Below are 17638 nucleotides of genomic sequence, written 5' to 3'. Positions count from 1 at the left end.
TCAATACAAAAACATTAAACATGATACCTAGCTTCTCTACATCTTTGAGTGGATCCACTCCAGGTGAGAGGATGAAGAACACGGGGGTTGAGGGGCCACTTTCCTCGTACAGCTTTTCAAATTCCAGCCTGGCAGCGTCCACATATTTTGTTCCCATGCTCTCCTGCACAAAGTTCCTGTTAGGAAACATTGTCAGAGAAGCTAAATGACGTACTGCTCATCACTTGAAACGATTCAAATAAGATTAACTCATTTTACTACATGCTCTATGTCGTTTACTCACCTCAGTGAATAGGTTAACCTATCAGGGCGAAGTGCTCGGAGGATAATGAGCTTCTGGAGGGAGCTCTTGTTCTTCCAGTCCTGAGGAAGTCTTTCCTTTTCGGGACAGCTGGATTCAACCACCTTCCTCCAGCGCTTTGGTGAACTCTCGATATCTCTGTCCAGTCCACTGAAGTCCTCCATTGTAGAAATTGTCTATATAAACAGGATAAGACCTCTCTTTATGTGTAAAATAGTATATACAGCAATTATAACAAGGCAATTTTGCTTAAACCTGTCACAATTAATCTCTGCTGGTAATACTTTACATTACAGTTCAGCATTGTAATAGTATGGTAATCTTATTTCTAATGCAATTTCCATGCTTGGTAAAAAAAATATGGTAATAGTGTGGTATAAAGGAGATAATTATTATTACAGTAACACTTATTTCCTTACTTACTTATTTCCAAAACAAATGACGACCACAATCACTCAATGTTTGTGAACCAAAATTGATAATTACCATGTTATAAAGATGAAATTAACTCTCCAAAATGTCAATTAATTGTGACTACTATAGATATAAGATGTATTGCCATTACATTACTTGCCCATTACACAACTGTTATTGTTACTGTACTGTAATGTAAAATGTTACCACCTCTTGAATGAGAGGTGAAACGTTGTCATCAAAACCCTATAACTTTTTTCTTGAAGATATGTGGTTACTGTACGTGGTTAATACTGCATACCCTCCCTAAATAAAATACCATCCCATACACTATACCTTAATGGCTCCCCAGCTGTGTGCAGAGAGGAAGGACACAGGACTATGTTTGCTTGCTTCCACAGGAAAACGCAGCAGCAAGTCAAATTCCTCAGCATCAATCAGACCGTGTTTGAGCAGAATCTAAAGGGAAGGACAAAAGCATGTTTGATATGATATAGTGTGTTGCATTGATCTCTTTTCAATCATTTCCACAGCTAAAGACTTTGGCAAAAGGGACGGGTTAAAATCATACAGGTTGATAAATGACATGTGAATGTGGAAATGCCACCTGAAGGGCAGCCTTCAGAGCAGCTTTTTTTAAAGGCGAAAAAACAGTCGCCGCAGTGACAGATAATTGCATTATGCCATCAGAACCAGCCCCCTTGTCAGAACCAACTGTCTGAACAGCAGCCACGGAGCGAGGTGTGAGAGGTAATCAATGGCAGCGTATGGTCCTGCTGACTGCTTTTAATTGAAGTTAATGTGGGGGCAGAAAAGTACTTTGATTGATGAGGATGACAGGACGCTCCACCTTTGAGGCGGCCCTAAGTCTCTCACCTGGAAGGCAGTATGTGACAAGAAGGTTAACTTGTCTCTCTCAAACAGGCCCTGGCAGGTGTACAGGAATACATAATAGGTGATGGCCTCTGTGAGGGTGTGCACTCTGGTCCTCACATCCTCGTCCCATTCTGCATGCTCCATCGCTTTGTTAAACACCGAGTTGAAGGTCTGAGACACAACCAGAGGGAGGATCAGTGCTGTCAAACGGCCATGAGCCACATTGAACTGACAACTAAACATATAACACATGGGTAAAGAAAAACTACATCTAAGGCGTTTTCTAACCAGCACTGCTGATATAACAAAAAAAATAGAAAACAATAAGTGGACTGTGTATTATTTGAAATAATACAAAAAAATATGTTTGTCCCCCTGAGAGCACTTCAGGCATAAAGCCTTCACCTTGAGAGAATACTGGTACATAGGGTTAATCTTGCTGAGGTCACTGATGATGAAGAAGAGGAGTGATGCTCTCTCAGCTGCTGGGCGGTAAAGTTCTCGCGCCTCGTTGATCTTTGTCTCGTTCTCTCTGGCCTCCACCACCTGCGTGTGCCAAATGCACAAAATGAGCTATTAGGCTCTCAGTCATGCTCCAAATCCCTCTCATTACACATATTCAAACCACATATCATTTGAAGTTAATGCAATAAAATGAGGCACTTGTTGTTGCATGACATTCAAAAACATTTGAGCGACCAAAAAAAAAAGTGCACTCAACAACAGTCTGACTGACTAACCTTGTGCTGGATGTGGGCAGCTGTGGTCTTTGTGTTCTCAAGTTGCTCCACGAGAGAAATATCACCCAGAAAATTACCACAGGCTGCAGAGAGTCGACTCAACAGGTCATCCTCCAGCTGCTTGAGCTCAATCTTAAAGTGGTTCTGTTGTGTGGTCAGCTCCAGCTTAGAGAATATACACAAAACAATACAGATTGATGTTTTTTGTCTATTTCATACCATCAATCAAGGCACTTGAATTAAAAAAAAAACATAGTTAAATGCAAAAGAGTTTTGTATGTAATAATCAGTTGATAATTGTATCTTTTTGGTTAAAATCCTCTCCATGTCCTAATAGAAAAATCAATAAAAACAACAACAAAAAAACAAACAGAAAAACGAGGTTCAGTGTTTTCTTACAGGTAATTCCAACATGGTGTAACCAGTATAAACAAAACTGTGATCGCTGCTCTTTCTCCTCCACTTGTGTTCATTCTTTGTGTTTTGAGGAAGGAGCATTGACAAAAGGACAGACAGGAGGGGGTGTGATATATTAGCTATAGTGCAGCATGCAACCATTTCTAGACTCCTACTAATATACTGTATAGAGATGAACATAGTATACCAGTTGCAAAACAAACTCCAATTGTGAAGCCTTGAGATTTTTTTTAAAACAATACATTTACAGATATCAGCTGCAACCAGGCACCTATTGAACTATAACAGCTGTCAAACACACTGGTGTCCACTCCGATGCGTGCCGTGCTGAAACTGCCGATTAAGACCATTAACGCAAGTGAGAATTAATTTAATTTTCTCATCTACTTCCATTCAAACTGCATCCAGTGGAGTTGACCCCTGGTGGCTGACTGCGACTACAGGCTTCACTGATCAAACCAGCAGAATAAATAGTTATCAATGGAATTAGATTTTTGTCAATATTTTCAAACAATTTTCACAAAGCAAACAACACTTTATGCTGCTGATTGGCTACTGAGTTTTGGACCGGAAGTCTTCACAGGCTTGGAGTCACTGTCAACATCCGACAAAATAATTGCAAGTATCTATCGTTTGGCAGATTATAAATGTTACATGCTTACAATTATTAGCTGTCGCTCCAAAACTCAGCAGCCAATCAGCTTTGCTCAATTCATAAAGGGTTGCTTGCTTTGTGAAAAGTCTTTGTGAAAATATTGCCACAAATCTAACTCCATAGTTATCCGGACATCCGGGGGATTTCAACAAATGTTCAAAAAAAATAACAGACTTGAGCTTTTCATAAAATGCTTTAAGGTTCACCTTGAGGGCCTCCAGGTCGGGTCTTTCCTGGGACACTACCTGTCCCAGCAGCTGTTCCTCCAGGCCCACAGGAGTCACTGTGAAGTTGATGAGTGTGGTCTGGGCCTGGAGCTCAGGAGGGAAGTGGGGATTGGCCAATTTAGTGTGTAGTATGAGCTTGAAGTTACTGTTGTATTCGCACATCTTGCCCCCAATTTGAATATACCTGAAAATCAGTGCCAGTGTTTTACATAAAAAATATGCATGGAGTAAGCACACAAGAGCTAAAGAAAACATAAGTAATACAATAAATGTATATATTTTAAGGAAAGATCACTGATCTAACAGATTTAGTAATGAGACGGATGCAGTACAGGAATGCAAAATGCTGCTCTACCCAACAAAAACAGTGATATTTCATGTTAAGAGCATTTCAGTTTGCTATAAACAAAATTATACAAACCATTTTTTTTCCTGCAAAAATAAACAATTTAAAGAAAATATGATGACAGTACATACTGTTAGTGATCAACTTTTAAAGTAAAAAAGATTGAAAATGTCACTCTTTCCTGTGCAGATTACTTCTAAAATTGAAGATGATTTTGATGATGACCACATCGATGACAATGACGACAATAAATAAAAGGGTCATTATGACAAAGATAACAATGACCATAACGGAGACAGCAAACATTTGAATTGAGCAAACTCTGTATTTTGAAACTTGTCTCGATGCACATGAGTGAGTCAACTTCACTTCATCTGTAACTTCCACAGATGATAAAAAAACTTCATTCTGATTCCAAATGTCTCTCATGCTGTAGACAAATATTCATGAATAAATATGACAGATTTCATCCACAGCAGCCAATTTTTATCTGTTCCTGCATTTCAATTAAATTAGCGCTTGCTTGACGAACCTGGTGGCTTTTCATTTTTCTCTAATTACCCCTTAGATGTCAGGCAAAGGCCCCAATTTTACAGCACAGGTTCCTCGTGGCCTGGGTCTGGTTCAACTCTATATCTTCACAAGCCAGAATTAATGTACTATTGATAGAACCATTACTCCACCAAATTAAAGTCCTTTCTGATGGATTGGCTTGTAGTCTTCCATCAGCCATGAAAGGAATAATTAGTATTCATTACTTCACACTCTACAACATTCCAATTATTAATGAACTTCAGCTGTGGAAGCCCTACCAGATCCATCATGGCTGCCCCAGCAGGTTGTATTAATCATAGACAGAAACAAGTGTGTGGGTCATCTACAAGGGATAAACTTATAATCAGATTTACCATGATGAATTGTTACATCTGGACCGACAGGACTTCAGGTGAAGCTCATACTTGACTTAGATACTTGATACACAGTACATAATCATATATAGATATATATATAGTGTATACATCAGGGCAAGAGGCAGAACATTTGCAGGTTTAAGTCAAATCAGACTGTCCATTGTGAATATTTTCTTCTCTTTTTTTCCCGTCTAGATTATCATATTTAGTAAATTTAAATATAAAGCTTGGTTTTTCCTGTTGAGGCCAACTCAGCTGTTGACTAACAACAACAAGGTTGTTCACTGGGCAGTAGAAGCCATGTTTGAAAAACCATGTTTGATATCAGGTATATTCACCATTTTTGGACGCATGTGTGAGTTAAAGATTACTATATGAAATAGCATTAGTGGTGCAGCCTTATTTTTAATTAAATGACACACAATCCCCAAATATGACCTCACTACCTTGACAAACGACAGCAGGTTGTGATTTAAGATAATCTGCATGCAATGATTCATGTTAGTGAGTGTAAAGCTGACTCAGTAATTTTATCATTCCTTTTCCAAATAAATAAATGCAGACAAATCATCTATCAGGGCAGTGAAATTATTGAAGCTGAATTGAGTTTGCCATTATGATGGAGGACTGGTGAATTAAGTGTGTTACATGCCAGCTTTTTTGTGGCAGACAGGAGTCCTTATACATAACCATGACTGCCTTCAATTCAGCTCTTTACACTGAGGCTCAGCTGTTCAATATTCATCGCACCTAAAGAATATGAACACACAAATATACATCTATCACACATCTTGAGGGGCCAATCAATATGGTGGCCACAGGGATTCAGAACACGCGCCACAAATTCATTTATACTCTACAGAGTGGGCAATAATAAAGCATTCAGTCATGTCTTACTGGTGTTTCAATGCTCACTAAGATTCAACCATCTGGTAAATCTGCCCCTATTGTCTCACACCGTGGACACATTTTGATGGGCTGTGGGCAAATTGACTTGTGTATCTGCAGTGCTATAAAGACCATACATTGATTTAAATTGTTTTTGGATGGCGACAACAGCATTTAAACTTGTTAAAGCTAGTTTGTTGCTCCATTTATGTTTTTTTGTATCCTCGTTCTTTCTACACTAAACGGTGTAAATGTAATGTTGTAGTTAACTAACCTTCCTCTTTTGATAGTGTTTCTTCCCAGCAGAGGCTCGAGGACCGGATCAACCTTTTCGGGCAGATTCTCGATCAGAACCGTCTCACCACGACTGAGGGCGACTTCAATCACATCAAGATACCTGCAGATATAAAAGCAAAAAATTTGTAAAATTTTACATTTAATATATTTAGGTTTAATTGTATCATATCAAACAAGTGTTGTTTTATTCTTCTATCCAGATATATATTGCCTAACAAAATATAGTTATCGAATCATACTTGGAACATTTGTGTAATGATTTTGGAAAATTATGATGATGTTTTTTTTTTTTTTGGGAAGTTGTTTCCAACCAGGTGTTGCCAAAAATGTGTGATTTAGCTGAGATGTGAATAGAGTACTTGCACAACTGAGATGAGTGAACCTGAGGAAGCCACAAACAAAAGTAAATAAAGACATTTCAATGTTTTGAAAAGCACATTTCCGTGGTATATTAGCACATTAAGGAATGGTCAAACAGGACACTTTCATTGTAAATTGATACATACCCTTTCTGTCCCAGCTGCACCACCTTCAGCTCCGACCCTAGCCGGTTTCTGACCCACTTGACGCCTTGCTGCTGTGGGTCAATCATGAGTGGCCAACGCTCACTAGTGGTCAGGATGGCAGCATTCTCGGTGGACATTCGATCATTTGGCAGGCCCTGGTTATGCCAGGCAGCCACAGTGGCATCGTCTGTAAGCATGAGGATGGGATCCAGGCCCTCTGTCAGGGGTGTGGAGACCTGGAACAGAAATCACGTAACGATGTCAGTGCAGTTGGTGCAATAAAGACAGATGAGGTTCAGCTCACAGACTTTACGGTGGATGTTTGTAGAGAAATATTTCACTGCATTCTGAAACTGTAAAAAAGAAACAGGCACTACCCTCTGAGACTGAAGGAAGGGGATCCATGCATTGTTAAAGAGCTCAATGCGATACTGCCTGGTAAAATATCCCATGTAAGAGACGAATGCTGAAGTGAGGAGGGCATCACCACACAGCGTTTTCTGTTGCTCTTCATACTGAACAAGTGCTTGGGACCAGCGGTCCTTCTCTGACTGCAAGACACAAAACAAGACTTAAACATTATTTTAAAACAATATGCAAAAATATATGAAACATACTTGAAACCAAAGAGATAAGGACAAATCTACTATGCAGGGGCATTCACATGCTGAGCCACCTGCCACTTCAGGAAAAGTAAGCACTAGGGCATTCAACTGCAATTCCTTTAAAATAGCTTTGCAAGTTTGATTCACTCAGCATCAATTTAGCATTCATTTAAACCTTCAATACTAGCACTGTGACAGCCCTACAACAATAAATCATGCATGGCATTTTCTTACAAGGGGCTGTGGATTTAGAATATGTCACATAATAAATTTTCAGACAGTTAAAAATCACTATAATTTTACTCTAATGTATTATGGATTGCCTGTAATATCACTCAGTCCAGGGTGAGACACTGTTAATTTCCAACAGATGTTGAGGCTTTGAGGTAAGATAATGATTAAATATAGACGGCCTGATTTATTAGTCTGAACACTATTGCTTCCAGGTCAATGCCATAAAGACAAAACATTTATCTTGATATGCTTAAAAGCCAAGCTGTTCCATGCAAACCACATTTATTTTGTAGAATAAGAAAACTTACAAAAAAGCCCCTGAAATGACCATCTTTCATTTCATATAAGCATCCATAAGGATAATAGATACTGCAGTCCAAAAAACATTTACAAGTGTTAAATATAATATTCAACAAATCATACAAATCAAAAACATTTGACAGTATGTATTACATACATTTTTTTAGAGAGTGAACTATTATAACACCACAGACAAACTAGAGCTCCTGCAAGGACATTACCACAGACGTGCAACACACACACACACACACTGTCTGCAGCACTGACTGAGAGCAGTGTTAGTGTAGTGCACATGCCATCTCTCTTCCTTTCTACATTTGGAAGCAGTTCAGTTACCAGTTGCCCAGTTCAGCCATGCGTTTTCTGTGGTCCAGCCCTCTCTACCTGTCTCACAAGTCCCCAGGATGCTGCTGAGCCAGGCTGTAAAATCTGCCTTTTTTCCTGAACTACTCATACAAATGTCAGGAAACGCTGCCAAAACACAACAAACTGTAGCCCAGATTATTGATGCAATTCGATTACCAGCACCTCTCCATGCATGCCTCCGGTGAATTAACAGTTTACTTTATGCCAGGTCAACCCTAACAACACCACCAAACTCGTCCATCTCTCCTTGTTTACCTCTAAGCCCTTGACTAGTTGATTGGCCAGCTCGATAGTGTGGTTGGTATGTGCCACCTCTCCCTGACAGCTGATTTTCTCAGCTGTAGCTTTTTCAAACTGAGCTGTTAAGATCTGAACACTGGCATCAAGGTCCTGATGAAACAAAGGGGGAATGGAAATTAAACATTAATAAGAAAATACACACTCTCTCTCGCTCTTATGTGAATAAAATATAATGATTTCACTCACAGCCAGTTTCTTTTTAACTGAAAGCAGTTTGGCAGTAGCCATTTCTAGCTCTGTATTAGCTTGTGATAATGCATGCCTCTTTGGAATGACCTCACAATAAATCTGCAAAAAGGAGGAAAACTTCATGAAATGAGACCAAGAACACAAACATAATTTTGTTGCACATGTATCATAGCTGAGGAGTGAAGGCGTTGTCTGACCTCGTAGTATTTAACAATGTTAATGGTCCAGGCACAGAGACCAGCTGCAGCTGTAGATTTGGTTCGAACGAGGTCAGGGTGAAACTCAGGGTTTCTCAGATACTGTTGCTTTACCACAGTCAAACAGGACTCAGGGATGTGCTCCTTGTCATATGACCCCAGGGCCTGGAGGAAATCATCCACCTGACAGACATGAGCACAGAATTTAATTTTGATGTAATTATACGTTTAGAGGAGACAGTTCCACACAACAAAGAATATATTCTAAATATATATAGATATAGATACTTAAAGTTTAATGCAACTCAGGGATTACACTCACAGACTACACAGTCCAAGTTATATTGACAAAGTATAGTAGTACACTGTTAGCCCGAATGAAGATCGATATGGATATAAAAATATAAAATTGCATTTCCCTATTTCATATGTTCCCACTCGAAATCAAGCTTTTTAGCTCATGCTGCCTTGATGTTTTTTAATCTAAATAAGAGGTATGTGTCACAGTATCAGAGATACATATAGTTAACCTCAATTTCATACTAAATTCCTCTGGCTGTAGGAAAAATGCACACTTTTATGGTTTTACTTGCATTAATAGTCACTAGAGGTTGATAAATGGCTAACACACTTGCTCTCCAGGCGAAGGAGCATATTCATAGAGCCTTCCAGCTGTAATGTGAGCAATGGTGAGATGCTGGGCAGGGCCAGGGTCAAGGCCCACACACAAATTAGATTGGCATTAATCAGGCAGATGTGATTGACATTATGACAGCTTAACCTTGCCCATGAAGGCCCGTGCCGCCTTCCAGCTCCGATCCTTAGGCACTCGACCACGGGGGGCTAACAGAACCATCACAGCTGCTACTACATTGATCACTGCCACTGGAGGGTTTGGAAAGGCCTTCAGCTCAGTAAGATTCATCTAAAAAAAAAAAAACCAATAATAAGTATCACTTAATATTTACATTATCAAGTCAAGTTTATTTATACTAAAGATACAAAAGACAATGTGTTATATCAGATAAAATGAAGTACTTTATTGAGAGTGTCCAGTGCTGTTGTGGCAGCTGTCAATGACGGCTCTGCCTTGGCCAAGTCGTTTTCACAGTCTTTCTGTTTGACTGACACTTCTGCCTGAATGAGTACCACCTGTACAAAAGCAACCATAATGAGCAATATCACAAAAACACTATGTAGTAAATGTGTATATGGTACAGTATTTATAAATTACTTCTATGTACTTGTATGAAAACCAATATATGACAAAATATCTCACCTTTCGTGCCTCAACGTCTGCAGCTTCTCTCTTGTTTCTAACTTTCTCAGTCTGCAGTCCAATCTTTCCGAGCAAAGCTTCGATATCCTGGTTTTTAAGGATCAGTTCACCTTCTTGAGATGCCAGTTTGGCTTGTAGATCCTCAACCTAAAACAGTTCAAATATTATTGCTTTGAATGTGTAATATATGAATACTTAATGTCAGGGGAAAAGCAACAAGGAGATTTACACTATTTCTAATTTCCCTACTTCAGCCTTGGACCTTAAACCCTAATATTAGCCCCAGTGATATAATAAAGATATTTACCTGAGCAGCGGTGGTTTGTAGTTTTTGAAGGCCACTGTCAAGCCGGTTCATCTTGTGCTGGAGCTGAGCCCGGCTCTTCTCCAGAAGGTTTCTGTACAGTGTGATTTGCTGGAGAAAACTCTTGGGGGTGGTGTAATTGTACCTCTTCTCATTGCGGTGGTATTTTTCACTTGCCTGGTTGACACTAGTGTGAACGTAGGCCATGAAAAGACTGATGGATTCCTGGACGGCAGGCTGTAAAAATAAGCAGACAAGCGGGGGAGAGGGGAGAAGAGGGCGAACTGGATTGAGTAGAGTTTAACATCCCCAACCTGATGGGGACTGAAATATTATCTTCATAAATTTTGAATTCATCTACAAGTTTTGCCATCTTACTTGGATGGCCCTGACTTACTCAATCTGAAATTTAGGTGCAGTCACCAAGAGTGATTGGGCTTTGAAATCTCTATGAAAATAATGTGTTTAGGCCACCATGCAGCTTGTAAGACATGCACAATGTTTACATTATCACTGATGTCCTCCAACTTTCTGAACTCTGCCTTCAGTCGCTGCTCTACTACATCCCAACAAGGTATTCATCATATGGTGCTCAATGAGACACAGTGCCCATTACTCATACAGTTAGCGATCAATTAAAGCCAAAACAAATGAGCAAAGAATACAAGGATCAAGCCTAACCATAATTCACAAAAAGTCATTGTTAATGATCATGGGGCCAGTAGGGAAAAATCATTATTAATTAAGATCTGATATAATGGTTTTTGACAAAGCATGCTATGTTCATTTGAGATGCGAAAGTTCATATTGATTGGCCTTGGGAAACAACTATTAGTGGGCTGTGCATTTCTAACTTTAAATAAATGATCATTTTGTTACTTGTATCACTGCCTCTTTAAAAAAAACAAAAAAACAATCACTAATTACTTTTAGATAGAAGTTCTAATAAGTCCAACTCTTCAAAATATTTTTAGCTGATAATGCACCTTAATTTATAGCCACACAAAGTTCCGTTCTCATTCCAAACTAGTGTATTAATTATTAATTTTACTAGGCTCATAAAAATAGTACTCTACTTCCTATTTTTTAATGTTATTATTATTATTATTATTATTATTATCATCATCGTTATTATCATTATTATTATTAGTAGTAGTAGTAATAATAACAATAATAATAATAATAAAAGAGTTTAAGTTGCCTCACAATTATTACTTAGCAATAATACAACTTCTTAAGCACCACAGTTGGCATAGCAATTAAATATTTTCCCTGCACATGGCTATCCAGACAGATGCAAGCATGTGGACACACATACACAGTGCATAGTAATAATCTGGCACATGTTCACATATGCGATGACAATTCCTGGTGGCGACAGCTGTGCCTCCTTAGAGGGTCGTTATGTGCTTAATCACTCTTCTCTCATTAACATAAATGATCCTGGGTTGTGATCGTTCCGCTGCCATGATGGAAAACAATGATATGCCTGCACTCACAGTGAGTCTCCAGGCATGTGTTCAGCAATTTGTCAGTAACACAGCAGAAGAACTAATGATGAGGGATCTATGGAAAAGTTAATCCAGCTGCACTGTAGTAATTAAAAGGTGTTCATTAAAGTCTGGAATGGGGGGGTATATGGCAAACCTAGGGAAATGCTGTACATCACACACACAGATGCATCTCTGACATCTAATCCACAAATTAATCAATTCATTTAGAATTTGTCTATTAGACATTGTTGGGCAAGTAACTCTGGAAGTGTAATACGTTATTTACTACATATTGCACCTTTAAAAAGTTATGAAGAAAGAAGAATATTAATAATAAGAAAGAATATTACATCACTTATCATTTGGTATCAAAAGTGAAGTTTCTTTTGGAACTCAGTACACTCTATTGATGTTAAAATTGGCTGCAAAGATGGCAGTCTCTCAAAGCAAAAAACTTGCTGATTTCTGTCGCATGTACATATCAATAATGAGAAAGACTTGAAAAGACAAAAAAAACAAATCACTATCAGTACCACAGTAATGTTACTTAGCTTAGTAATTGTAATAGTATTTCTCTTTTGTAAATGATAACACTACTCGTTGCTGGGGAAATAAATAATTTTACTGCAATATATTAATATAGTAACGTGTTAATGTCCAATACTGCTGTTTGAAAAAGAAAGAGATGGTGATATTAAGTTATGGGGTTCAAATACATTGAGATGTGCAAAAGACACAGTGTAAGGAGCCAGTAATAAAACATTACGGATGCAAACTGCCGTAAAAACGCCAAAGAAGAAGAAGGAGACCTGACCTCAATGCCTTCAATCTCTTGGATGAACCTGTGGCTGACCGACTGTAGAGCATCAGCGGTCCAAGGATGGAACCAGTCGATGGTGGTGCACTGGACCAGGGCTGGGAATCGACGGGCCCTTACACGGAGGACATTGCCCACAGGAGACAAACACAATATCACCTACAAATAAAGAAACAGGGAGATTAAGTGTAGTCACACACAAAAAGAATGTATGTAAAAACTTACATTTTCTTAGTTGTGTAAGAAGAGATATATGACCAACTGCTCATGAGAAAAACAACACGGGTCACAGAGGGGGGATCCATAACTGACAGCTCTCAGTGATCCCATTTTCTTCACACTGGCATGTGGACAGACAAGGCAGCCACATTCCCAGTTGGCTGGAGCAGATGGTGACACCACCAGAGGCCCTGGTGCATAGACTAGCGAGACGACATATGTGTGTACTGAGAGGGGACTTCCCTTCCTCTTAACCCCCAGTTGTTAATTCGGCTTGTCAAACATATGTAATAAAATGACACAGCAGCTGTGCCTTTAATTTTCTAGCTCAAACATGTTGCATGAGATCAAGATTTTCTCATTAATTTCTTGTTGTGAATGTCAGCTGTAATGGCACCTTCAAGTGCCAACCAAAATAATGTCTTCCTCAGTGTAGTACTGTAGCAGTTCACTGTGGCAGTTTTTTGCTCAACCACTCCATTTTAAAGAACGTAATTTTACAACCTTTTTTTATGAAACCATATAAAGCCCACATTTATTTTCAGATACTCAAGCTGAGACATTTTATAAAAACAAAGTTCCATTCTGCAACAATGACAACACAATTTTGATTTGATAGAGCATTGAGCAAATGGTTCAGACAAAAATTGTAAGGCCAATCACAGAACAGACTGAAAAAGTTAGAATTGATAATATAAGGTAGTAGAAGCAATTTAAAAGATCAGACCTTGAGCTGCAGTTGGACTCTCTCAGTGAAAAACCTCCAGCAGTTCTCCCTGTTGTCCAGAAGTCCTAGGGCTCGGACCTCAGTTCTCACACTCGACACAATGCCTTCAATCTCATCCTCACTGAAAAGGACTGGGATTTCTCCTGAAAGGACAACCATAGACACTTAAAACACTTACTAACACATATATATATATATATACATATATATATATATATATACTTTGGGCGACACAGGTGAAGGTCTGACCTGATGCCAGGAGGTCATTAATAATGACCAGGAACCGCTCATCAGGGATCTGTGCGTCAGTCAGGAGCAAAGCCACACGCTGGTTCTTTACTCCAGTCTTCAGGCACAAACCTGCCAGATCCATCTAAATACAACCATAAACGGCATAAATAAACATCAATGCTGTTCACACATTAGATATTTAAAATTGCCCTACAATGATCAATAGGATAGGACAACTCCTATGGTAATGCCTTGATAACAGGCTAGGAAATGATTAAATTGACAAGCTGAATTCATCAATAACATATTGAAATATTACCCACTGGCTTTTAATAGTATCTGACAATTATTTCATGCATCAATGGAGAAGATGAGCAAAAGAGTTTTATCAATATTCTGCAAGCTGCCTGAAAGAACTAGAAAATTTAGCGAACTAGAGAGGTTTAGATATTTTTTTTTTTAAGATAACTTGATTAAAGTGAATTATTGACATTGGTATAACAACACTGTATACTTAAGACCTTGTCTGGGGGTTGGAACTACCAGCAGGTCACTTTATAGATTTGAATAAAAACATGTTTTTTGAAGTTATACTGGATTTGGCTGTCATACATTAATGGTGTCAATATTTACCTTGAGCTGCTGGATGGTATAACCTTTACTTAGAGTTATTTGGAAGACTTCCACAGAAGATATGTATGCAGCTAGACGAGTAAGGCTCTGCTTCCCACTGCCCCCGACCCCAACCAGTAAGCCATGACCCCGCGGAGACTCCAGGATGCGACTGATGCGACAGCTGGTAACAACAAATACATGTTTCCTTCCAAACAACAAACTCAGCACAGAATGTCTTTTAACAAGTCTAGCCTAGTGCGTGAAACTAGGGGAAAATGGAAAATGAAATATGCTACACATAAGTTTGTTTAAGCCTATAATCACATTATAATAAAAAATATCTGGTTCATGCATCTTCAAATTAGCCTTTTGTATGTTGTTTAGGCAAGGGCCTTGATTTATAGAGGCTGCTATGCTCTGCCGTGCTTCTGCAGCAGCCCAAACAGACGGACTAGCCAGAGCAGCCAATGAAGAACATGTCACTAATTCTTAAACACTGAACCTTTAAAGTAATAAAATAACATACTTTACTGTGATTAACATGTGAGCTGACTTAACTTACACATGTTGCATGGCATCTTCAAAAAGCACCAGATTCATGGCTGCATTAAGCTCATTGTAGCTCTCCAGTGCATCTGTAAGGATCGTCCTTAGCACAGACCAATCTGTGACAGGAGCATAGGAAGCTTCCTCTCCCGTCTGGGAAAAGTGGCAATAGAGGAGAGGCTGCTTTGTGACTTCTTTGTCTTCCATACCCTGGACAAGGACAAGCAAAACAGAGTAGCCTTTCAGTCAGTATTGTTATATTAAGGTTAAGAAAAGCAACTGGCAATTACCATTGTTTAACAGAATCTGTATGACACCTCAAAGCATTCATGCACAGTCTCCATCTGGACTTTCTGGAATAACTGCAGGTCCTTGTCATCTACCAGTCTGTCCGAGTACACTCTGCACGACTCGTGGAGCCACAGCAGTGCCAGGTCAGTGCTGTTTCTCACACTTTCTGGTCCAGCAAAGAGAATTCCCTAAAACACACGGGCATATGAATAAATATTTAATATTTCATTCAACGTCCAATTGTATAGCTTTCCATCTACCAACATTACCTGAAAGACACTGGACAAGTCTCGTAGATTAAATGTGTAGTGAAATTTGATTGCTGTGGGCAGAAAGCTGTGCACCATCCTCTTATGAAGACTGATGGCAGCATGGACAACGGTTGCAGCGCTCCTCTGAACCTCTGTACTAAAAAGCTGCTGCTTTAGGTGAGTGCAGAGAATCTGACTGAAGATTGACAGCTGAGCCTCAGATGAAGGAAAGTTCACTGCAAACACTGAGAAATGTCTCTGTGAAGAGAACAGGCACAAGCAAATTTCACAACATGCAGTTTTAACTGTCAAAACACATTAGTTTCAGAATGACCATAATCGAACCCCCCAAAAATTCAAATACAGAATATTTTGCAGTAAAAGATATTCATTTGAAAATATATACACACAACAGACATGGTATCTGGTACAGCATTAAACATACACACCCTCATCATGCCAGCACTTCAGTATAAAATATTGCATTAAAAACTGTTGCATGATTAATTTATTCTACTTTGGTTTTCCTTGTGACACCATAGTGGTTGAACATTCTTCTTCTTCATGCCTTTTCTTTGAGATTACGACCTGCTGTGACAACACACTGAAGATTCAGGACACTTTAGGATAACGTCATGTACTGAAATTCACACATTTTTTTTATTTCCATTTATCTTAAGTTAAACTATGATTCAAACTTTTAAACGTTTTAAAAACCTGTCATCGAGTTGGAAAATAAATGATGCTGATATGCTTTCTTGATTAGAGAAAGTAAGATTATGTTGGTAAAGATAACATACCTGTAGTCTTGGGTTGATATTGAAGCTCCCAGCTGTTGGATTCATACAGGCAACATACTGGGTGTTGTGTGTTTCTTTAATGGTCAGTTTCTGTCTGTCGTACCTACAAACAGTATAGAACAGAAGACTGTTTTGGTTTTAAGAACAAAACCTACTATATCTTAGTAAAATGTGTTGTGTTGTGGTAACAGACAGACACACATCTGGTAATAAATGGGTGGGATATTCTCACCAGTGACGATAGTCCAGATGTTGTCGTATAAGTGTATGAGGCTGCACTGTTCCAAAACTGTCCACTGCTGGCAGATTCATATCATCTAAAAAATAAACCAGCCTTTTGTTGCCTACAGGAGAGTAGCTTCTACCAGCTCTTTTCTCCAATGGTTGCTCCAGGATCCCTACAAGAGAAACAAAAAAAAAAAAAGAATCCACATATAGTTACCACACACATTCAACATGGTGACAGCAAGAGCTAGGATGATCTTTACATAGTCAAACCAACATTGGAAAGGATGGAATCTCATCGCATTCATACTGTAATTGAGGTTACATTTCCTTTCCCTCCATCCTTTCAAGCTAAAAATTACCAGCAGATGGAGCTACAGTTCACTTGATATACTACCACAGAGCAATCAACCCCCCCCCCCCCACTCACCCTGAAGCATAAGGGAGGAAGTGTAATAGTTGAAGGGTACTTTTGTGGTCATGTAACTCTCTGGCAGAGAGTCTAACTTGTTCCTGACAAGAGCAGTCTTTCCCACTCCTGCATTACCCACAAGCATCATTGGCTGTCTCCTCTCCAGCAACAAGTCCATGAAGTACCGAAGACGCACAGTCTCTGCTGTGTGTACCAGAACAGCCTGCAATCATAGAAACAGCAGGAAGACACAGAACAGAAACATACATGGTTATTATGCCTTTCTTTGAGTGTGATTTATTGACAGACATGTGTTCAGTGAATTGTATGTGATTTATAATTTCTTGTATTTCCCCAGTAGACCACAACTATTCTGTCATAATAGCATCATTTGCTCAGAACAAAACCCCACTAATTATGTCTCAGCAAGAGCCTTTGGAGCATTCACAGCTGTACGCAGGAGCATAAAGAAAGACAATAGAGCGTGGGTGATAGCATGAGCCTTGTTGCTCATGCTTTCACCCCCACACAGTCTGGTATGGGGTGAAGTAGATGGTAATCAGACACAGTGGCAAGCCTATCATCCACTCTAACAACCCAGCCATAACCTCATGACGTGACTTTACCCTCTCTTATTATGTTCACTGAGGCACACATAG

The 17638-nt window shown here is 39.1% G+C and overlaps 1 protein-coding gene across 1 annotated transcript in view; it reads right to left on the bottom strand.

Moving 5' to 3' along the window:
• The window catches only part of LOC310933261 (dynein axonemal heavy chain 11), a gene marked incomplete at both ends in the record, with an annotated part of 39818 nt that overhangs the window by 5298 nt on the left and 16882 nt on the right, over window positions 1-17638 (bottom strand). Inside the window, 27 exons of the mRNA XM_083896702.1 lie at window positions 28-176; window positions 284-477; window positions 1052-1174; window positions 1592-1762; window positions 1997-2137; window positions 2332-2496; window positions 3610-3814; window positions 6050-6172; window positions 6579-6814; window positions 6956-7129; window positions 8339-8473; window positions 8570-8671; window positions 8770-8952; window positions 9551-9694; window positions 9808-9921; window positions 10049-10195; window positions 10356-10589; window positions 12660-12821; window positions 13609-13751; window positions 13858-13981; window positions 14473-14635; window positions 15017-15210; window positions 15318-15479; window positions 15561-15800; window positions 16343-16445; window positions 16575-16740; window positions 16998-17202. Of these exons, the coding sequence (XP_083752828.1) occupies window positions 28-176; window positions 284-477; window positions 1052-1174; window positions 1592-1762; window positions 1997-2137; window positions 2332-2496; window positions 3610-3814; window positions 6050-6172; window positions 6579-6814; window positions 6956-7129; window positions 8339-8473; window positions 8570-8671; window positions 8770-8952; window positions 9551-9694; window positions 9808-9921; window positions 10049-10195; window positions 10356-10589; window positions 12660-12821; window positions 13609-13751; window positions 13858-13981; window positions 14473-14635; window positions 15017-15210; window positions 15318-15479; window positions 15561-15800; window positions 16343-16445; window positions 16575-16740; window positions 16998-17202 (4402 nt within the window). The remainder of the gene's footprint in view (window positions 1-27; window positions 177-283; window positions 478-1051; window positions 1175-1591; window positions 1763-1996; window positions 2138-2331; window positions 2497-3609; window positions 3815-6049; window positions 6173-6578; window positions 6815-6955; window positions 7130-8338; window positions 8474-8569; window positions 8672-8769; window positions 8953-9550; window positions 9695-9807; window positions 9922-10048; window positions 10196-10355; window positions 10590-12659; window positions 12822-13608; window positions 13752-13857; window positions 13982-14472; window positions 14636-15016; window positions 15211-15317; window positions 15480-15560; window positions 15801-16342; window positions 16446-16574; window positions 16741-16997; window positions 17203-17638) is intronic.

The sequence above is a fragment of the Microchirus variegatus genome (assembly GCF_963457635.1).
Source record: "Microchirus variegatus genome assembly, chromosome: 1".
NCBI lineage: Eukaryota > Metazoa > Chordata > Actinopteri > Pleuronectiformes > Soleidae > Microchirus > Microchirus variegatus.
This window is presented reverse-complemented; position numbering and strand designations above follow the sequence as displayed.